Source organism: Heptranchias perlo, chromosome 14 (assembly GCF_035084215.1).
Source record: "Heptranchias perlo isolate sHepPer1 chromosome 14, sHepPer1.hap1, whole genome shotgun sequence".
NCBI lineage: Eukaryota > Metazoa > Chordata > Chondrichthyes > Hexanchiformes > Hexanchidae > Heptranchias > Heptranchias perlo.
In genome coordinates, this window is record NC_090338.1 from 31,830,568 (window position 1) to 31,852,538 (window position 21,971).

At 41.3% G+C, this 21,971-nt stretch overlaps 1 protein-coding gene across 1 annotated transcript; it reads right to left on the bottom strand.

The window, feature by feature from the left end:
• Positions 1-1,397: 1,397 nt before the first annotated feature.
• On the bottom strand, positions 1,398-2,087 carry neurog1 (neurogenin 1). Its single transcript, XM_067995816.1, has one exon. It carries the CDS (start codon positions 2,085-2,087, stop codon positions 1,398-1,400), a length of 690 nt encoding a protein of 229 aa, XP_067851917.1.
• Positions 2,088-21,971: the final 19,884 nt, after the last annotated feature.

A 21,971-nucleotide genomic window follows, 5' to 3' on the forward strand; every position in this document is an offset into this window, starting at 1 on the left:
TTCATCTAATTTCTATTTCTATTTTCCCCTCCGGGTTTATTTTATTTCTTTTTTTTGTAAAGTTCTTTAGCCACGCTCTTGTGTTTCCTCTCTCAAAGACAACGCTACACTTTTCCCTCATCCCCTGAGCATCCATTGTCAGTCAAGTGGTCTCTCGTGTGACTGACTGCCTCGGAGTTTGTATAATTTCAGTTTAGATGACAGCTTGAAGTGGGCGTTTCTCTTGTTTATATCCTGATGGTTTTTAAAGGTCTGATCTAATCCACATTTTCCCTTGACAATATTATTGTAATTATTAAAACTTTTAAAACTGACGAAGAATATTAACCAGTAGAATTGGGGCCCCATTTTCAAATAGTTTGGTTAATTTTAAATGTTTAGATCTCAGAATAAGTTTTGATTATTTATTAGTCAGTTGCAGTCGATACTAGTTCAGTCAACATTCCACAATGTTGTATAGTTTACAAATATAACATAGCTTATACAGCATTTATTGAGTATTCGCCTTAAGATAGTTTGAAAAATGAAGTATTTATGCAGATTTTGTTGCGAAGATGCCCATCTTAATATTTCAGCTCACGAAATGACTGAATTTCCTCCAAATTGAAATAGAGTGTTTTTAAAACCAGAAGGAACAGACACGAAGTAATTTGTAAAAACGTTAAATTTTTTATTTACAAAAAAAGTGTATAAGAACCAAAACATTAAATTTGGGATGAATACATAATAGAATAAACTCTTTATATACAAAAAAATACATCTTCATATGAATGCTTCTTCTTGAATAAATAACACATGGGCATCATGCCCAGATAGGTCTGAAACCCATGTCCAATGGCCGAGACTCTCAGAACAGCGCCGGAGGTCGGGATCCATAATGCATGAACCCCGCTTCTTGTCTCCTTTCTCTGTTCCTTTCATCCTATTGTCAGGGCGTTCAAACTAAATTTCCACGCTCATTTTTCTTCATTAGGACTTTACAAATTGTAAAGCTGACTTTTCACCTCGTCTGCAGCAACAAATCTCTCTTTTTTTTAACCCTAAATCGCATTAAACAGAGGCTGATGTCTATTCTATGACGACAGACAAAGAAAGCTTTTGTGGAAATCAGAAAAGTGCACAGAGGGAAAATGCTTAAGACGGTTTGAAAGAGCTGACAGCTCTTTAGAACGCTGCTAATCATTATCACTTGTAACCTCAGCGTTTGAAAGAAACAGCAAATTGTCAAAATGTTCTTTTTGCGTTGCTTTTCTATCTAAAAACTACCAGTATATATATATATATAGAACAATATTCTACTGGCCATCACTGACTGACAATTCTTTAAAAATGTCGATTCATGCAATTTTAAGGCATAGATGTGAAATAGTTATTTGTGGGTTTCGGTTTTATTTCCCTCAGTGGCAATCATTGAAACAGGACACCTCATTGAGGAAATCTTTCTGTATAGTGCGGAATGAGAAGATGCTGTCTGATTGTCTTTTATATGCATAGTCCTCAGAGGTGGAGGGACTGGCTGGACTCGAAGTGCAAGTGGTTGCAGATGATGGGGATGGTGTTGTCACCCAGGATCCTGCATCACTGCCTGGACTGGGAGGATCGATGGTTTTCAAATACCCGGGCAGCATCACTTGCTTCCGGCTACCGTCCACACACTGATCGGCCAGCCTTAGGGTTTCGGACAGAGCCCAGATGTAATTATGAGCAAATCGCAGCGTTTCTATCTTTGTTAGTTTGGCGTCGTCGGGGAAAGTTGGCAAAACACCGCGGAGGTCATCCAGGGCCGAGTTCAGGTTGTGCATCCTGTTCCTCTCCCGGTCGTTGGCTTTCGTCCTCCGGCTTCTCTTCACCAAATGGAGGACGGTTTGAGGCTTTGCTTTCGATCGCCCTCTCGGTTTGCGCTTCTTGTTTCTCGGGTCCTCTGCCCTCTCTAGGTCTGAGCCAGGCGACTGCCCAGCGAAGAGCTCTGCGGATGGGGTACTAACTGATGAGGAAGGTGACGCAGTAATGAAACTTACACTATCTTCTTCATCTGTCAGTGGGAAGGAGAGGTCGCTATTTTCATAGTCAGAATATGTGCAGTCCATCCTGCAGGAAAAAAATTGCGCATAAGCAATTAATTAAATGTTTTACTTTAAATTAATATGCTCATTTTTTAAACTGATATTTCAAATCTCCAGTGGAAGGTAAAGTTCAAATCAAACGCTACATGGTGGAATATGCCTTAATACTTACGTTGGAGACAAAATCAACAGTGGCGAAGATGTAAGATCCAACGAATTTTGTGAAGTTCCTGCTGTTGCAATTATTTCTTCTAACGACACGCGACTTCAGTTGTTTTCTTCTGATCTTGGTGCAATAAGCTCGTGTGAGCAGCGAGTTTGGCACACGACTAAATAAAACGGTTTATATACGCTCTGAAACAATAACCCATCTCCCCCCGAAAAAAGAATGAATACATCAGGTCTGCCCCGTGCCACGCTCCCTCTGATTAACATAATCTTTATGTGTCTCTCCCCCCTCCCCCCCCACCCCCCCTCCCCAAACAGCAGCACTGGCGGCGTCCCCGGGAGCGTGCCTTTAATTAATGCACTGTCCAACCGACCAATAAGAGGAGCAATTGGGATCTTTGGCACGCGAAATGGACCAATGTGAATTTGCCTCTGCATCGCCGCCACGCGATCCCGGGCCCCTCCCCGGGTGAGGTTCATTAGTCCGGGACGGAGAGCCCTGATTAACCCCGCGGGTCAGGCACGCTCCGCCGGCTTGCAGCCTCCACCACACAGAGAGAGAGAGAGAGAGTCAGCAACTCGTACAGTTCCGCGCACAAACCTGAAATAAAGTGTGCATTTAATAAATACATGTCGCCGGATTTACACTGACCGCTTTACCGAAACATTTTCTTGTGATTTTGAAGTTGGCACCATTTGTGAGAAAACTTAGAAGTTCACTGTAAATTGATAACTTGTCGCAGCTTTGAATTAGGTTCAGAATAAGTGCATCTCTGCATCAGTAATCGATTGTTAAATATTTACTAGAGTGATTTGCATTTTAAAAGTTAGGCCACTTTATGTTGATTCACTGTAAGTATATTACATATTGGTAAAATGAATCTGTTCAGCTACGCATGGTACAACTGAGCTCTGTCGCGGCTCCTTGTTGCAGTCAGTGCCCATCCCCTCAGATTTGTTGGTAAAATGTTTATGCTTGTGTTTTGTTCGGTTAAATGTAATGTACGTTTTCATTAGACATACTATACGAATATCAACGTGAGTCTATACCTTCCCAACAGTTCTTTTGTACACAACAATTTATGTGTTTTTTTTGTACATAATTTGAGCTAAAAACTACTTCATAGCATTGACTATCAGCGTGAGGAGAGCCTGGTGATTTTGTGCAATAGTCAAGATCAATAATTGTCCCTGTACTGCGAGAGACATAAAAATGGCAACACGTATTCTATCTAATTTTGTTGTGATTTGCCCCGATATCCCTGAAATAGTTCAGGAGGTACATGACTGATGGGAGATTTGGGGTTCATTGCGGGCTATTTTCAACTGTGTTTATAATGAAATCTACCCCAGAGTGACTTGACCAGATCCGCATGTGTACATGGTCAGGATAAAATGACAAGAAATAAAAACGTCGGCTAGATGTAACAGTAACAGTGCCACTGTGCAGCATGCTGATTTATATGGCCTGGGGTCCAAGCGACACTTCTGTCTCCCATCTCGTGTGTTTTTTGGGCTCAGCGACCACTGCTCAGAGCCACATGTCAGCAGGGGCAAAACAAAAGCAAACGGCACCACAATCGACAATCTCAAGAAATGTCTTAGAGTTGGGTCGAAAACTCCAAGAAGTGGGGGAATGTTAGGATGACAGTATTCGTATTTTATATTTTCCAAACAGTCTACTTTACAGAATCCAGAACTTGGGTAACCCTTAGAAGCTGGGTTCCATTTTGGCAAAACTGAACTAAATGGTAATATAAAAGAATGTTCTGCTGAGGGGGAAAGCACGGCTTTAAAACCGGCCATTTCTTGTGAAATGAAGGATCAACTCAATACATATTGTAAATGCTATGAAGTTCGCGGAAATGTTCTGGCTGGATTCAGGATTATGCCCAAAGCAGTACCTGCCCTGTGTGAACAGTGATTCATTCAGTCAGTCACAGTGGTGTTGTGAAAGGTTTACCAGGGTACATTGAATATACCCACTTTTTATTTTTGGAGACAAGAATATGCCCACTTTTTGGTATCGTGTATTGAAGGGTACACTAGAGCTTGCCCACTTTTTGGTATCGTGTATTGAAGGGTACACTAGAGCTTGCCCACTTTTTGGTATCGTGTATTGAAGGGTACACTAGAGCTTGCCCACTTTTTGGTATCGTGTATTGAAGGGTACACTAGAGCTTGCCCACTTTTTGGTATCGTGTATTGAAGGGTACACTAGAGCTTGCCCACTTTTTGGTATCGTGTATTGAAGGGTACACTTGGGTGTGCCCACTTTTCATTATCAGAGGCTAAGATCCGGGCTCTAAAACACAAGACGACAAATCACAAAAGGTTAAAGTAATAGGGATAACCATAACCTGATGAAAATTCGAATGCTCTGTTGAAGTTACTATAAGACAGAGCTATTTTTCTACTACAGTATATAAATATATATTATCAGTAATGCTTTTTGAGACCAAAGCGTAGAAGTTACTGTTAGCGAAATTAGAAGATCATCATTTAAAGGGAAGAGGAATATCAAGTTAATACTGTATCACCAACAATAATTTATAGGCTAAAATGTATGGTAGTATAGCAAGAAACAAGAAAAAGTACCTTATTTTTTAAATAGATTACCCAATAATAGTTTACCACAACTTACACGATTTAGAGCTTTTGGTTCATCTTAGTAGGATACATTCTCTAATATGAAGTAGTGCACACATTAGAAAATCTCAACGTATACATTTTTTAATCCACTCCGAAATGCTGGAAAGTACACAAATCAAATGGCAAAAAGCTACATTTTCTGGGGTGGGAGAGCATATCTCCAGATTCCACCAGGAAAAAAAATCCCTTACATGACGTACAGTATTTAATTCTAAACCTCCCACTACACCACTGACCAGTCACTCTTTTACACTTGAACCATTATCATGTATTTAAATAGAGGACACAGCCCGGCTAAACGCGTGCACCTGTCCGATAACCCAGCCGTGTGAATGAGGCCTTTTGTTTATTTTGCCATAACCCTGCCCTAGCATAACCTACAGTTACAGGAACAGCAGAATTACAGCAGCCAGCCCATGTTGGCACTTGCAAACTCGCTATACCTTAAATTATAAAATAGAACATTTATTTTTAAAATGAAACATTTCAGATCGATGTTTTCTTAGAAGAGGATTGATGATTGGGAATTCCAAGTTTACTTTGGCACTCGAACTGCGGAGGACCATATTTACACTGCGGTCTGTGATCTGCAGTTTGGGTCTAATACTATTAAGCTGGGGCTTCGCAGTCGGAAATGGAGATAAAAAGAACTTGCATTTACATAGCAGCTTTCAACATCTCAGGACGTCCCTAAGCGCTTTACAGTCAATTAAGTACTTTTTCAAGTGTGGTCACCGTTGTAATGTAGGAAACGAGAGAGCCAATATGCGCATTGCAAGGTCCCAAAAACAGCATTGCAATATTGACCAGATAATCTGTTTTTTAAAATTCGTTCATGGGATGTGGGCGTCGCTGGTGAGGCCAGCATTTATTGCCCATCCCTAATTGCCCATGAGAAGGTGGTGGTGAGCCGCCTTCTTGAACCGCTGCAGTCCGTGTGGTGAAGGTTCTCCCACAGTACTGTTAGGAAGGGAGTTCCAGGATTTTGACCCAGCGACATTGAAGGAACGGCGATATATTTGCAAGTCAGGATGGTGTGTGACTTGGAGGGGAATGTGCAGGTGGTGTTGTTCCCATGCGCCTGCTGCTCTTGTCCTTCTAAGTGGTAGAGGTCGTGGGTTTGGGAGGCGCTGTCGAAGAAGCATTGGCGAGTTGCTGCAGTGCATCTTGTGGATAGTACACACTGCAGCCACAGTGCACTGGTGGTGAAGGGAGTGAATGATTGGTTTGGAGGATGGGGTGCCAATCAAGCGGGCTACTTTGTCCTGGATGGTGTCGAGCTTCTTGAGTGTTGTTGAAGCTGCACTCATCTAGGCAAGTGGAGAGTATTCCATCACACTCCTGACTTGTGCCTTGTAGATGGTGCAAAGAATTTGGGGAATCAGGAAGTGAGTCACTCACCACAGAATACCCAGCCTCTGACCTGCTCTTGTAGCCATAGTATTTATGTGGATGGTCCAGTTAAGTATCTGGTCAATGGTGACCCCCAGGATGTTGATGGTGGGGGATTTGGCGATGGTAATGCCATTGAATGTCAAGGGGAAGTGGTTAGACTCTCTCTTGTTGGAGATGGTCATTGCCTGGCACTTGTCTGGCGTGAATGTTACTTGCCACTTATCCACCCAAGCCTGGATGTTGTCCAGGTCTTGCTGCATGCTGGCATGGACTGCTTCATTATCTGAGGGGTTGCGAATGGAACTGAACACTGTGCAATTATCAGCGATCATCCCCATTTCTGACCTTATGATGGAGGGAAGGTCATTGATGAAGCAGCTGAAGATGGTTGGGCCTAGGTCACTGCCCTGAGGAACTCCTGCAGCAATGTCCTGGGGCTGAGATGATTGGCCTCCAACAACCACTACCATCTTCCTTTGTGCTAGGTATGACTCCAGCCACTGGAGAGTTTTGCCCCTGATTCCCATTGACTTCAATTTTAGTGAGGTTGGTTGAGGGATAAATATTGACCAGGACACCGGGGAGAACTCCCCTGCTCTTCTTCAAAATAGTGCCATGGGATCTTTTGTGTCCACCTGAGAGGGCAGACGGCACCTTGGACAGTGCAGCATTTCCTCAATACTGAAGTGCCAGCCTAGATTATCTGCTCAAATCTCTGGAGTGACACTATGAACCCACAACCTTCTGACTCATCAGTGAGAGTGCTACCCATTGGCTGACACTTAACAGATAGAAGGAAAGAAAGACATGTGCATCACTGTGAAGCTGGAATCGTTTTGCAGTGACACTAAAAATGGTGTATGAATGCACCCTTAGTATTGATGTTAAGCAGAAACGGTTTCACACCAATGCTAAAATTGCAATATAAACAAACCCAGAGACTTATGTTTATATAGCACCTTATAGTGTTCATTAGAAACACCCCAAAGCACTTCATATACAATTATTTACTTTGAAATGGACGGACGGTTGCTCTGTAGGCAAATATAGCAATCAATTTGAACACAGCCAAATCCCACAAAGAGCAATTGGATGCATGACCTGTAAATCTGCTTTTGATATGTTGGTTCAGAGAGGAATATTGGCCAGGATACTAGGAAAACTTCCTACGCTTCTTCAAATAGTGCCAGAAGATCTTTACAACCAGAACCACAGCAACAAGCAAATGGACCTCAATTAAATATTTCATCCAACCTGCAGTGCCCCATTGTATTGCACTGGAGTGTCAACCTAGATTATATGCTCAAATCCTGAGTGGGACTTGAACCCAGAACCTTTCAACTCCGAGGCAATAGTTCCAACAGATGAACTAGGTTAATGGGTAAAAGATTCTTGTAAGGGTCTCAGCCCGCACTGAATGGTGGTTATAGTGAAGAAGACGCAGTGTCCTATTACCAACATGATTAATATTATTGCCTTGTTGATGGCACTTGCTGCTATAAATATTCTCTTAATTTTAATAAAGGCAACTTAAAGGAGATTGGTTGGTGCAGTGAATGTGATGGAGTCGATTTACACACAGAGTGACGACACTTGAAAAAGTACTTTATTGGCTGTAAAACGCACTGGGAAGCCCCGAGGTTGTGAAATGCGCTATATAAATGCAAGTCTTTCTTCCTTACGTCTTTCTTTCCTTCTTTCACTTCTAGGACCTGGGTGTGAAACCAGGCCAGATTTGTAGGATCATATCCTCCATCACTGGCGATTGTGGGAGTCCTACGTGAAATGAGTTGGGACAGTTTTAGCCCAGTTCTGAGAATGGCCCACATCATACATTTGCTGACAAATTAGGATTACATTTTAAATTGTACTCAAAGGAACTAAAAACAAATACCAACACGGTAGTGTAGTGGCAGAATGTATTGGCACACCAGTATACTATTATAGAGATGATCGTTTATATTCTTAACTACCCAGTGAATTCCCCTTCTCAGCTTTGCCAGTTGGAAGACCGTGTGGAACGGTAAAACATTCGTGGACACCTTTTTGTGGTTGTTTTCATTGGTGGAAGACTAAGAACAACGTGTGTACTTTTCCTGACAGCCTTGTGTGGCTAGTAGTGTGTGGTGAAAATACTTGAAAAAGACGGAGTCACCTTCTCAACTATAGAGATCGTCAACTTCGTTTTTATTCATACGGGACGTGTTCAGAGTGCTGTTGGATGCAGGTTATCTCCTTACCTCTCTTCGTCTACAGTAATTTACAATTAGTATCTTACAAGCTAGTGTAATTATGTGTAATTATTTTGACCAGCGCACATGCTGCATGTAACTGTACAGTGTTATCAGATTGTTACAGTCGATGCGGTGAAGACCCTTCCAATGTAGGATTCCCAAAATATAATTCCTTTTAATTTCCGTGTACAGAGATTAACAGGAATGTAAGTACCACTGGTGAATGCAGACCTAGTTGTTTGATGGTTTGGGCTAAACAGGAGTCATTCAAATGCAGACCACAGCACCAGATCTACACTTGGACTCAACCTCCCACTGGTTAGCTCCTAGCAAAAGCCAGTTGATTGTGTATGCGGCGGCATGAAGCTAAGTACGGATGTGCGTGCTTGTGTGGAGAGAGAGGGTCTACCCCTCCTCTCTGATTTCTAGCCACTTTTAAAATACATATATTTCACATATTTTCTCATTTCCTAGTATAAACATTAAGTTATATTGTCTGCCAAGTGTTAATCTTCGTAATGGGGTATTTGTACTTTTATTTTACGATTAAAACACTTTAGCACGTTACGCCATCTCACGAGGCGCTGCTTCCATTAAAAAGACGAAGTCTTCATGAGAATACAAACTAAATTCACCCTGGTTATAATGCAACATCTGTATTTGTGGCTGTCATTCATTTAGGAATAATCAAACAATAACATATAATCGGCCTCCTCCCGATATCGCCACCATCACAGAGCCAGTCTTCAGCCAATTCGATTCACTCCACGTGATATCAAGAAACGGCTGAGGGCACTGGATACAGCAAAGGCTATGGGCCCCAACAACATCCCGGCTGTAGTGCTGAAGACTTGCGCTCCAGAACTAGCCACACCCCTAGCCAATCTGTTCCAGTACAACACTGGCATCTACCCGATAATGTGGAAAATTGCCCAGGTATGTCCTGTCCACAAAAAGCAGGACAAATCCAATCCGGCCAATTACCGTCCCATCAGTCTACTCTCAATCATTAGCAAAGCGATGGAAGGTGTCATCGACAGTGCTATCAAGCGGCACTTACTCACCAATAACCTGCTCACCACTGCTCAGTTTGGGTTCTGCCAGGACCACTTGGCTCCAGACCTCATTACAGCCTTGATCCAAACATGGACAAAAGAGCTGAATTCCAGAGGTGATGTGAGAGTGACTGCCCTTGACATCAAGGCAGCATTTGACCGAGTGTGGCACCAAGGAGCCCCAGTAAAATTGAAGTCAATGGGAATCAGGGGGAAAACTCTCCAGTGGCTGGAGTCATGCCTAGCACAAAGGAAGATGGTAATGGCTGTTGGAGGCCAATCATCTCAGCCCCAGGACATTGCTGCAGGAGTTCCTCAGGGCAGTGTCCTAGGCCCAACCATCTTCAGCTGCTCCATCAATGACCTTCCCTCCATCATAAGGTCAGAAGTAGGGATGTTCGCTGATGATTGCACAGTGTTCAGCTCCATTCACAACCCCACAGATAATGAAGCAGTCCATGCCAGCATGCAGCAAGACCTGGACAACATCCAGGCTTGGGCTGATAAGTGGCAAGTAACATTCGCGTCAGACAAGTGCCAGGCAATGACCATCTCCAACAAGAGATAGGCTAAACACCTCCCCTTGACATTCAATGGCATTACCATCGCCAAATTCCCCACCATCAACATCCTGGGGGTCACCATTGACCAGAAACTTAACTGGACCAGCCACATAAATATTGTGGCTACAAGAGCAGGTCAGAGGCTGGGTATTCTGTGGCGAGTGACTCACCTCCTGACTCAACAAAGCCTTTCCACTATCTACAAGGCACAAGTCAGGAGTGTGATGGAATATTCTCCACTTGTCTGGATGAGTGCAGCTCGAACAACACTCAAGAAGCTTGACACCATCAAGGACAAAGCAGCCCGCTTGATTGGCACCTCATCCACCACCCTAAACATTCACTCCCTTCACTACCAGCGCACCATGGCTGCAGTGTGTACCATCCACAGGATGTACTGCAGCCACTCGCCAAGGCTTCTTTGACAGCACCTCCCAAACCCGCAACCTCTACCACCTAGAAGGACAAGGGCAGCATGCATATGGGAACATCACGACCTGCACGTTCCCCTCCAAGTCACACACCATCCTGCCTTGGAACTATATCGCCATTCCTTCATCGTCGCTGGGTCAAAATCCTGGAACTCCCTACCTAACAGCACTGTGGGAGAACCTTCACCACGCGGACTGCAGCAGTTCAAGAAGACGGCTCACCACCACCTTCTCAAGGGCAATTAAGGATGGGTAATAAATGCTGGCCTTGCCAGCGACACCCACATCCCATGAACGAATAAAAAAAAGATGGCATGTGGCGACTATGCTTTTACAAGCATTAAGTTAGGATTTACCTGTATCGTGCAAGGTTAGTGCAGGTGAACTTCACACCTGAGTTGGAGTTGGTGCTTTCCCCCCTCCAGCGCCTGATGTTATTGTAATGATGTGGAGATGCCGGTGATGGACTGGGGTTGACAATTGTAAACAATTTTACAACACCAAGTTATAGTCCAGCAATTTTATTTTAAATTCACAAGCTTTCGGAGGCTTCCTCCTTCCTCATTTACCTGAGGAAGGAGGAAGCCTCCGAAAGCTTGTGAATTTAAAATAAAATTGCTGGACTATAACTTGGTGTTGTAAAATTGTTTACAGATGTTATTGTAGACCTCGCTCTCTAGTCAATTTCAAACTTCATTTTTTCAGTGCAAGATCTGCGCCCTAAAAGTTAACCCATCTTTTCTCTTTCCGTCGTTGACAGACTTGCGGTGTATTTCAAGCAAATTTCAGTTTTCAGTCCGGATTTCCTGAACTCAAACCAAGCCTTGTCACCCTCACACAACTTTCAAATCCAAACTAGTCTCAAAGCTCATTTTCGGCGCAGACCGCATTTTCCACAGTGAACATATATATGTCTACATACACAGTCAGATCACACTGTCCATGGCCTCAGTGTCCACACTCCAATTTCAGTCCACAGTCTCCAAGTATAGCGTGTTTGGATCAATGATAAACCAAACCTTTCAATCAGTCAAAGTACAAATAAAGAAATCAGTCGTCTCTCATGGGTCTCAACATTTCAATTTGGTCATCACGGCAACGAAGAATTTAGATAATTATCTCTCCCATTGTGTTACTGTGTGAAGCCAGTGCCCAAAGTGCGATTTAATAAAATGTTGGTTAGTTATAACAGTTGGAAAGGTTGTTCTACCAGAGATGGTTCGCTAGTACTTTATAGCTTGGCGTCTGTTTCACAGTCTAAGGTTTCTGTTAAAACGAGCTGTATTGTGCCAGGAAACAACCTCACAAGTTGTGCACGCGACCACCAATTTACTAACTGACTGCTCAAGAATGACTCAATTTGTGTTTTTAAAACCCAGTTTTCCTGTAAAAACTCAACCTTCTATGATGCACATCTACTGAAATGTCCAGAATATATAGAATATATTTGATAAAACCAAGTGGATCGTTCCTTTTGTCGGGGGGGGGGGGGGGGGGAGGGGAGATTCTTTAATTTTTCTAGGAATAATTAAACAAAGAGTTATAACAAACTCAGTGTGATAGCACGCCCATCGTCCGCAGTAACAGGATCAGATAACCTCATTGAAGCACCACGAGCGTTTAATGAAATTAAGAGTTAGAATCATTTCGTATAGAACAAACTCTTAAATTAGCACCTAATAGAACGAATAAAGGAATTCACAGACTTTTATTAGCACAGTAAACTTCATAATTTCATCATATCGGCTCTCAATACTGATTTAGATTTTAGTTGCAGTTTTCCTTTAGATGTTGAGGTCGAATGAGCTTAGTTGTACAACAGGACAGGTATATGCATCACACATAGGTATAACTCTCCAAGGACCAACTTCTTGAAGACATTTGAGAAAAAAAATATTTTACCTTTGTACCCGTGGATATCAACAAGAGGTGAAACTTGTTTACTTTATAAAATAAAAACTCCGATGTTTTATTTGTAATGTTCTGCGAAGCTAAATCCTTGGTCTTCGCTGAAGCAAAATATTTTTGTCGAGTGTTTGAAAGTGCGTGAAAAACAATATGCTCAGATATTTATTTATTTTAGGGGATGTTTAAGATTGAAACGTTTCCAATATTAAACCTTTCCCACGCGACTTCATCTCGATCTGGATTCACAGCCATAAAATATTAATGTGAAGAGATGGAAGACACAACAGTCTGTAAATCACAGCAAACCTTTATATGTCGAACACTGAATACTTAGTTCGTGGGGTAATTGAACACATTTTGGAATATGTTTTCGTCTCTTTAAATTAAACTATACATTTCAGATTCATTGGGAAATGATTTCTATAAAGAAATTGAGAAAGAGGGAAAGATTGAGAGACGGGGTCAGATTCAGAGAGAGACAGAACGTATCAGATTCAGAACGAAAAGGACAGAAGCACAGATTGAGATGCAGGGACACGGGCAACTATCAATAGTTTTACTTGTAAATGTGCATTTTGCCATGTTCGAATATGACAAAGAAATTCCGGGTATTTTCTGAAGGTACATCCCTTGCTACAAAGTACTAACAAGTGGATAGAAGTTTGTACACAGGGCCAAGGGATAGACTAAAGTCAACGACACATTGATGTATGCTTTATTCTGACAGCTGTGGAATAAGCCATTAATTATTTTATTTAGAACATCCAACTTCTCCCGGGCTCTGCTACTTAAAAATAGTTTACCGTGGAACCTGCAGTTTCTTTCTATTCTGTTATATTATTTCTATGAGTGGAAAAGTCATTTATAAATAATTACACAATGTTTTTGGTCCCGGGGCGAGTCCAATATATCAAAGCGATTAGCACGTGCATTGTTCTTTTCTGCAGTCTGTCTCCTTTCAGTCTTACTCTTCGTGTCGTCTATCCAAACCTCTTTCTAAACCCATTGTTTTCTCTATTCTTTCTGCTTGTTACAGTCCAATGACATTATTTTTTTTTCTTTAGTTCAAGCACTCGCAGCGTGAAGGGGGCTACTGCTTCCACAATGTGTAGGCTTTTATTGTACACGTTCACACTCGCTTTCAGCTCGGCTTTAGACTTTAGGGGAGCTGCTCGGGATCAAAACAGTTTTTGAACCCGATTATTATCATGCTAAGTTATGGGAGAAAATGCACTTCGTTTACGAGCAGCATATAGTTTACCGTTTATAGTAGAGGCTTTCAATCCAATTTAAACTAGTTTTATTCCTAAAATAGCAACGTGTACTTTAAGAGCGCTCCTCGGTTTATTAGCATTTCTGGAAAGGATGCTTATTGAAGTGCACAGGGCAAATACAACAGTGGCACTGATAAACACCTGAGTTTTTAAATACAACTTGACGAACACTGTATTATACTTTTGAGTGTTGTGAATAAACTAGTTGAAAACTACTTCCATGCACTCTTGCGGACACCGGCTCTCCTGAAATTATAATTTTCGTCATGTATATTGTCTAAATTGCTCACGATACCAAGGAGATAGGCGTATGATTGCTGACTTCTAATTGTTTTGACACGGCTTGTTTGGAAATGGACGCTTGCAGAGCTCCGTGGAGCGATTTTAAACATTAACGATCTAGACTGTTTGGAATTACTATGGAATAGGAGAAAGGCGCTGAATTCACTTTTAAAATGAATCAATTCATGCTTTTTTTCTGGATTCCAAATTTGTGTGCCCACGATACTCCCAAGTATTCAGTTCACAGGAGTTACCAGGGAGACTTGCTAATGGGATTAGCTATACGAAATGCGAATGCACATTACCACCCCCCCCCCCCCGCCCGCCCCCACCCCCGTAAAACATAAAGGAAACGAAGTACAAACTTTAAAATTCTTTAATGTCTGCAATTTGTGAGATACCTCGAGGTCAGCATATTGAACAACTAGGCGCCGTCATTTTATGGGGGGGGGGGGGGGGGGAGCGGGAGGAGGGGGGATAAGTGTGTAGTTGAAAATAGCCTGACCACAAATACAAATGATGTCTGCGAGCTGCGCGAAAGTTCACTCTTCGGAGAATCGGAGTCTCGAATCCATTATTTTTTGCAAATATTATAATTCCCAAAGAGCACAGCGAGAATGGAGCATTCGATTCATCATGTCTTAATATTCATCAAATTCTAAAAAATAAAATGATTAACACTCTATTAGTTTTACAGGTAGACAAATTGCTACAATTATTGGTTAAACTATTGAAATATTCCGCATACTCTAATTAAAATACGTCAGGAATACCGTTTTTAAAGCTCTACGTTTCACATTGCTTTGTTTTTGAATTTGCTGGAAACGAATATTTCAGAAAATATACATTTGTGAATCGCAGGTAGCAATGTGCCAGCGATCTTGGATCAAAGTTTATTGACCACTGGGATAAATTGCTAAAGTGTAGATATCTTAAATGTTCCTCATCTTGACCATAGTCTAGTTACAAAGGGATTATTAAACCCGCATGTGCAGATTTGTGGATTCGAAGACCGTGCACCAATTAGACTGACTCTGTTTAAAGAAAAGCGTTACACGCACTCACAAAATACAGAAACACACAAACATATAAAATTGATAGATACAGAGAGAAACACAGACGCGTGCACACGACACAAACACACACACAATTGCACAGATACACAAAACACAGATTCATAGACAATCTAATATAGAAACAAGCATACAAATACACACAACACACAGACAAATATGTACCATCATTTATAGAGATACGCAAAGCTACGCATACACTTGTTAGACACAAACACATCACCATACACACCATTAGCACACTTAGAGACACAAACTCAGTGAAGCTTTTAATGGGGTATGTCTGAGGCCATGGCCGAACTGGAGAAATTTACATGGCAGGTGCTTGATTCTTGTCACCCCATTTCTTAAGGGAACTTTAATAAGGGATAAATTACCAGGAATTAAAATAACTAACACTGGAATAAAAGAATTGCTCAGTCTTATCACAGCCTTTAATATAACCGACGTTCAAGTCTACTAGAAACCCCTTTGAAACTCCATGAAAGACACAAGCAAGTTTAACCAATTTGATTTTAAAATTTAATTTTGGAGTACGTAATCATTAATCCAAGGCCGTAATGCGATTACTGCCCTAGAATCTCTGAGTCAGAAAGTCTGGTTGAGTTTAAAATGTTAATCCGTAGCCTAATCCTTCCTTTGGCGTGTAGAAGCGCCACAGCCACAAGAGTTGTTTTTTGTTATTTATACTGCCGTTATAAATACAACCCAGCCGAGACAGAATAGGACCATTACTCCTGAATGGTAATTAATTCCTTACTTCAGTGGCCCAATTGTGCAAGTATAGGGCGCTCGACACTATGAGGGCTCCCCTTCATCTTAGTCGAAAAAAAACAGGACGCTCATGCTTACAACAGCTATGGAAACCAATTCTTTTGTAGTTTTGTCTCTAGGATCTATGGTTTCACGGGTTCTGTTTTTAAACGTTTGAAAAGACTTGACCGGCTCAGTAGATTTTAATGATTTGCAATCCTTGATCTGTTGGTGGCTCCATGGTTTAGCCGTCATATATCAGTTGCAGGACTTGCATTGTGTTGGAATTATGTCGATTTTTATTCAAAAATTAGAAAATAAGGAACAAGCTATTTGAAAAAAAGCACTTTTAGGTATCTAGGGGGACTTACCTAACTAGCTATTAAAATGCTTGTGTGTTTTTTTCTCCACACGGCATCACCTTAGAGGTTCAAATTAACCATATGGTTTAGAAGTGCAATAACTTGCATTACACAAACAATAGGGAAATTGAGAAGTGGAGGTCAGTCCGTGAGCAGGCGATCCTGCAAACTCCCTTTCAGTCTGATAAAGCCGTTGTCTGGAGGTAATGATCCAAAATCTTACAGCCTTTATGCGTGGTTCATGCTGGAACGTGATTTGTCACACAATCGGCATCTTTGGAAGCACTTTTTACAGAAGCGCCTGTAAGATGGAGATGAGCCATATGTCCACCCATTTAGCATCTGAAGTGGGAGAACCCGCGCACAAATGCATTCCTACCCACTATTAACAAAAATCCAGGATTTTCCGTCTAGGTGTCTGAATGCTAGGGATAGATTACATAATTATTCAAACATTTTAGACTGTTTGACCTCAATTACTTCAGTGCTAACTTTATCCCTTTTGATGGCATGCAGTGGTTGGACTTTAAAATCAGACCTCACTCAACCTACTCCGTTACTTATTGCAACCTCGTGAACCAATAGGACACATCTGAAGTGTCCTCTTGTCCTGATTATTTTCTAAGGGACACTTGCAAAACAAGAAATGAAAGCGCCGCACTTTACCTCCTATTGACACTTCTGTAATTAGGCCGTCGGTATCCATTACGTTTTAGAATTTATAACATTTTTAAAAATGTTGATCTAGAGGTCTTCTCTTTTCTGCAATCAGGTGTAATTAATAGAGATATATGTTAAATTAATACTCGTAGCACCCCCACCCCCCACGCCCCGTACTCCAAGAAGCAAGGGACGAGCCTAGGCAGAACAACCGTAAGCACTAATTCTAAGATTTATTGCAAGTGTTGCTAAAGCTATAGATAGTATAGTTGATCGTCCACAAATATTTAGGGCCACTTTTAGGTTCGGGCGGGGTAAGGTATGACAGGACATTCGTTTTCCTAACACTGATTTGTAAAATTACACTCTGGGGCTGCAGAGGATAAAAATATCGAAATATGCACTTTTAAGAGCGAGGTCAGCCTAATCGTTCTTAAATCTCCCGGAGGATGAAATTAATGGGAAATGAGCATTAAGATAATAAACAACGGTTCAAAATGTGATCTCAGGCCAAACCTGTGCATGCAGTGCACTGTAAAAAAGAAACACTTCGAAGTGACTCCTATATAATTCAAGTGCTTCTTCAGTAAGTTTGAAGAGGGGAATCAATGAACGAAACAATAGGCGTCTGGGTTTTTAAATAATGTTTACATATTGCAATTGGAGAATTTAGGTCATTGGGAATAAACGTTAGTGAAAATGATTTGGTTTTCACTTAGAGACACTTTCTGTGGTGAAGTGACTGCGGTCGTTTTCTAACAGACCGATTGTGATATTAATTAATGTACAGTAGTGAGTTTGGTGCTTTCCATGCCCAGTCTGGATGGATGAGTGGTCCGTTTCACGTGATTGGGCATCGCACACTCTATTCATAAAAATTATCTGCTGTTTGGTGGTGTTCGCGCTGACGTTCTTTGTTATTTCGGTCTGCAAGATTTCCAGTGTGATTTGTGAGGCTACAGTGCCACCAAAACACAACCAGTGGAATAACGCTAGTGTTTACTCATTAATATCCACTTAAAACTGCCCACAATATACTAGTCAGTTATTTTTCTGAATCTTAGTTTGTATTCCGGATTTAAGGGATGTAGAATAGGATTTTATGTAAAAGCGATATAATATTTTTAATCTATCCGTACGTATTATGTTTATTTCATCACCCTAAATGATAACTGATTGAGGTAAAGGAAACCAGAGATGCACAGGATTTGGCTTCCAATGCTACTTTATTTTCTAGAGCTGTGCGCCATCTACTGGTCATAAAGTAAAAACCACATGAACAGTATTTTTCCTTAAAAATAATATTTATGTGCCAATCCGGCGACTGCACATGCGCAGTTAAGCGAAGAACTCTAGAAGTTGCTGGCTGTGATATCCTACTTGTCCATAAGTTGCCCAAAAAACGGCATCTCACTGTCTGACTCACCATTCAAATACATTGAAAGGCATAAAGTTCCTGTACTTACCTCATAAGATACCGACCAAACTCGCCAAAAAAAGTTAGGGCTTGTCCATTCCAGTGTAAGTACCCTTTTACTGGCATGGTATGTCTTAATTACTGCCAAAAAAACCTCACTGGCACTGAAAATTAACTCTTACAAGCATGGAGTCTCATTCCTTCAGCTTTTAATTATAGTTGGACATTTAAAAAAAATACTTTTTTTATTACTTTTTCTTTCTGTCTCTTTTATCTCTGTCTCTTAATCCAATATTTTTCCCTCTCTTTATTTTGCTTTCTGTATCTGATTTGACATGGAATTCACTATTCTAATTTACAATTCCTGGTTCAGATTCTGAGCTGGTCATTGATGATTCTCCAATCTGATTGGTTAAGGAACTATCCAGTTGCTTGTCCTGTTCACAAAGGGCCCAGATGCCCAGTAGAGGACACCACGCCATTTGGCTCTCCCATTGATAGGAACTTGCCATGCAAAACCCCATAGAAAGTTTATGGGCAAGTGCAAGTCTACCAAACTGCTGGTGCCATTTGTTTGCCACTCAGCAAAATTCAGCCCAATATTTTTCATCATTCAAGCAAATTTGCAATGAATTCAGTATTTGATTTCATATTAATCAATATCTTATGCCCATGCCCATTTTCAGTCCATTGAGAAAAGTGCCCCCTTCTGTACTATTGCTGGTTGGTCACTATAGCACCTAGGATCAGGCAATCTCATGTAAATTGACTCACAATTTAATGTCTCAGCCATGGCTCAGTGGTAGCACGCTTGCCTCTGTGTCAGAAGGTTGTGGGTTCAATTCCTACTCTGGAGACTTGAGTACATAATCTAGGCTGATACTTGTGCAGTACTGAAGGAGCACTGTATTGTTGGAGGTGCTGTCTTTCTGATGTGCAGTTAAACCAATGCCTATCTGCCTGGTGAGGTGGATATAGAAGCTCCCAAGACACTATTCAAAGAAGAGCAGTGGAGTTCTCCCTGGTGTTTGAGCCAATATATGTCTCTTAACCAACATCACTAAACAGATTTGTTTCAACAGGTCATTATCTCATTGCTGTTTGTGGGACCTTGCTGTGTGCAATTTGGCTGCTGCAATTACAACAGTGACTATACTTCAAAAGTACTTTGTTGGTTGTAAAATGCTTTGGGACGTCATGAAAGGTGCGAGTCTTTATTTTTTTCACAATTTTTTTTAGATTTACAATCCATCAACTGTGAAGCAAAGAGAGTGTTCTAAAATTAATCAGAATACACAATCCTTAACATAAATTTCAAAATTTTCTAAGGGCCAAGCCCAATAGATGACCTACATGTGATAGCAGTTGAAAGAAGTGTGGGAGCATTTGGAAGAATTGGCACAATTGTAAATTTGATGCTTATGCCCTGCTTCCAACTCATATAAGGCATTTTCCCATACTATCCACAGTAATCTGAAGGGCCCCATAAATAATTTAGGTCTTTCTACATCTTACTCCCTCTATCAGCAGTGAGCAGTACCTATAGTGCTTGTGTACCAATTAGAAAGGTTAGTGAATGATTCAGCACCACTATTGCAGGTGTTTTTCTAAGTAGCTTCTCAGTTGTGCATTGTTGTAACACATCTTAATGGTCCAAATTTTGCTGTCAAAGTAACGGTGAGGCTAATGGCACTTGCCATTATTTAAGCGTAAATGGTACAGCAACTTCAGGTGAGGGGCAGATGCGTGGTTAAATGCCAATACCCAAAAGTTGCTGTTCGAGTTGCTTCACTCCACCTTTAGCTTCGCAAAAACAGAATTTTGCTGTCTGTCTCACCATTGAAATGCATTGAATGGCATGAACTTGCTGCATTTGTGCGATGGATATGAACTAAGCACACTATAGAAAGTTAAGTCTTGTCATTTCAAGTGTAAATACCCTTTTAATGACTTGATAATTGTTAATTACTGCCAATCAAACTCTCTGGCACTGAAAATTAACTATTACAGTGTCCTTTCTCTTTTTTCTCTTTCTCTTAATCCAATTTTTCTTTCCCTCTCTTTATTTTTCTTTCTGTACCTGATTTGACATTGAATTCACCCACTCTAATTTACACTTCCTTCTCGGTCCTTATGCTGTTTATTTCTCAATCCTTCAATCTGATTGATTAAGGAGATACACAGTTGCTTGCCCTGTTCACTCAGGTCCCAGATGCCCTGTTTCCCTTGCTGAGATGTTATCAGCTCACACTTTCAGCAACTTGCTACGCAAAAAATGTAAAAACCTAAACGTGCAAGGACAAAGCCTAATTAACGGCAGATGCCATTAGATGTCCTGCTACAGCAAAACCTGGGCCAATGTATCTGAGCTCCAAGAATGCATTTTAGCTTTGATTTTGCATTCCTGGAAAATTGAGACTGCATGTGTCTGTAGGGTACCTACACCAGTTATGTGGGGTTGACTGCACCGAGTGTAAGGCCCATCCTTCAATTGGCTGTAGAGCGCTTTGGAATGTCCTGAGGCCATGAAAGGTGCTATATAAGGGCAAATCTTTCTTTTTTCTTTTGCCTAGGCTCCCTGTGCATGGAAAACATACAAAGAGAGTCATGCTTATAGGCTGACTGACCGCTAGTCAAAAATCTGACCAGTCAGCAACATTTAAGGTGATGATGCTCATCCTTAAAGGAGAAGGACACTTTCATACCAAACCGTCATTCATTCTCTGGGAGAATGGCTGCAAGCAGCAACATGGACAAAACTGCTCCTTTCAGTGATGAACCTCTGGAAGTCCTGCTGCAGGAGGTGCAGAAAAGGAGAATGGTTCTTTTGGGGGCACAGGGTTAATGTCCTGCAAAGGTGGCTATGCAAGGCAGATGGGAGGAGATGGCAGAATAGATCCAGCAGATCTGGGACATTTTCAGGCATCTGTAGAAATGCCATGGTACACACACATTGCCTCTTTCTACATGGATGGTATGGAAATAGAATTTATTGCTCCATAGCCCCCTTGTGAATACAGAATGAACATACGATGAACAGCCCCCGAGGCTGTTTCGCCATTCAATTAGATTATGGCTTATTTGTACATCAAATCCATTACCTGCCTTTGATCCATATCTCTTGATATTCTTACCCAATAAAAGTCTGTCAATCTCAGTCTTGAAAAATTCCACTGCACCAGCATCCACAGCCTTTTGGGGGAGAGAATTTTAGAGTTTGTCTACCTTGTGTGTGACAAATGCTTCCTGATTTCATTCTTGATTGTCATAGCTCTAATTTTAAGATTGTGCCCTCTTGTTCTGGTTTCCCACACCAGAGGAAATAACTTCTCTGTATCTACCCTATCGAATCCTTTTTTCATTTTAATCACCTCAATTAGATCACCCCTCAACCTTCGAAACTCCACCAGAATACAAGCCAAATTTCTGTCCTCATAACTTAATTATTAAAGCCCAGGTATCATTTTGGTGTACCTGTGCTGTACCGTCTTCAAGGCCAATATATCCATCCTGAGGTGCCGTGCCCAAAATTGAATGCAGTACTCCAAATGGAGCCTGACCAAGGCTCTGTACAACTGAAGCATCAATTCCTCACTTTTGAATTCCAATACCTTGAGATAAAGACCAACATTCCATTAGCCATTTCGATTACTTTTTGTACCTGTGCACCAGCTTTTAGTG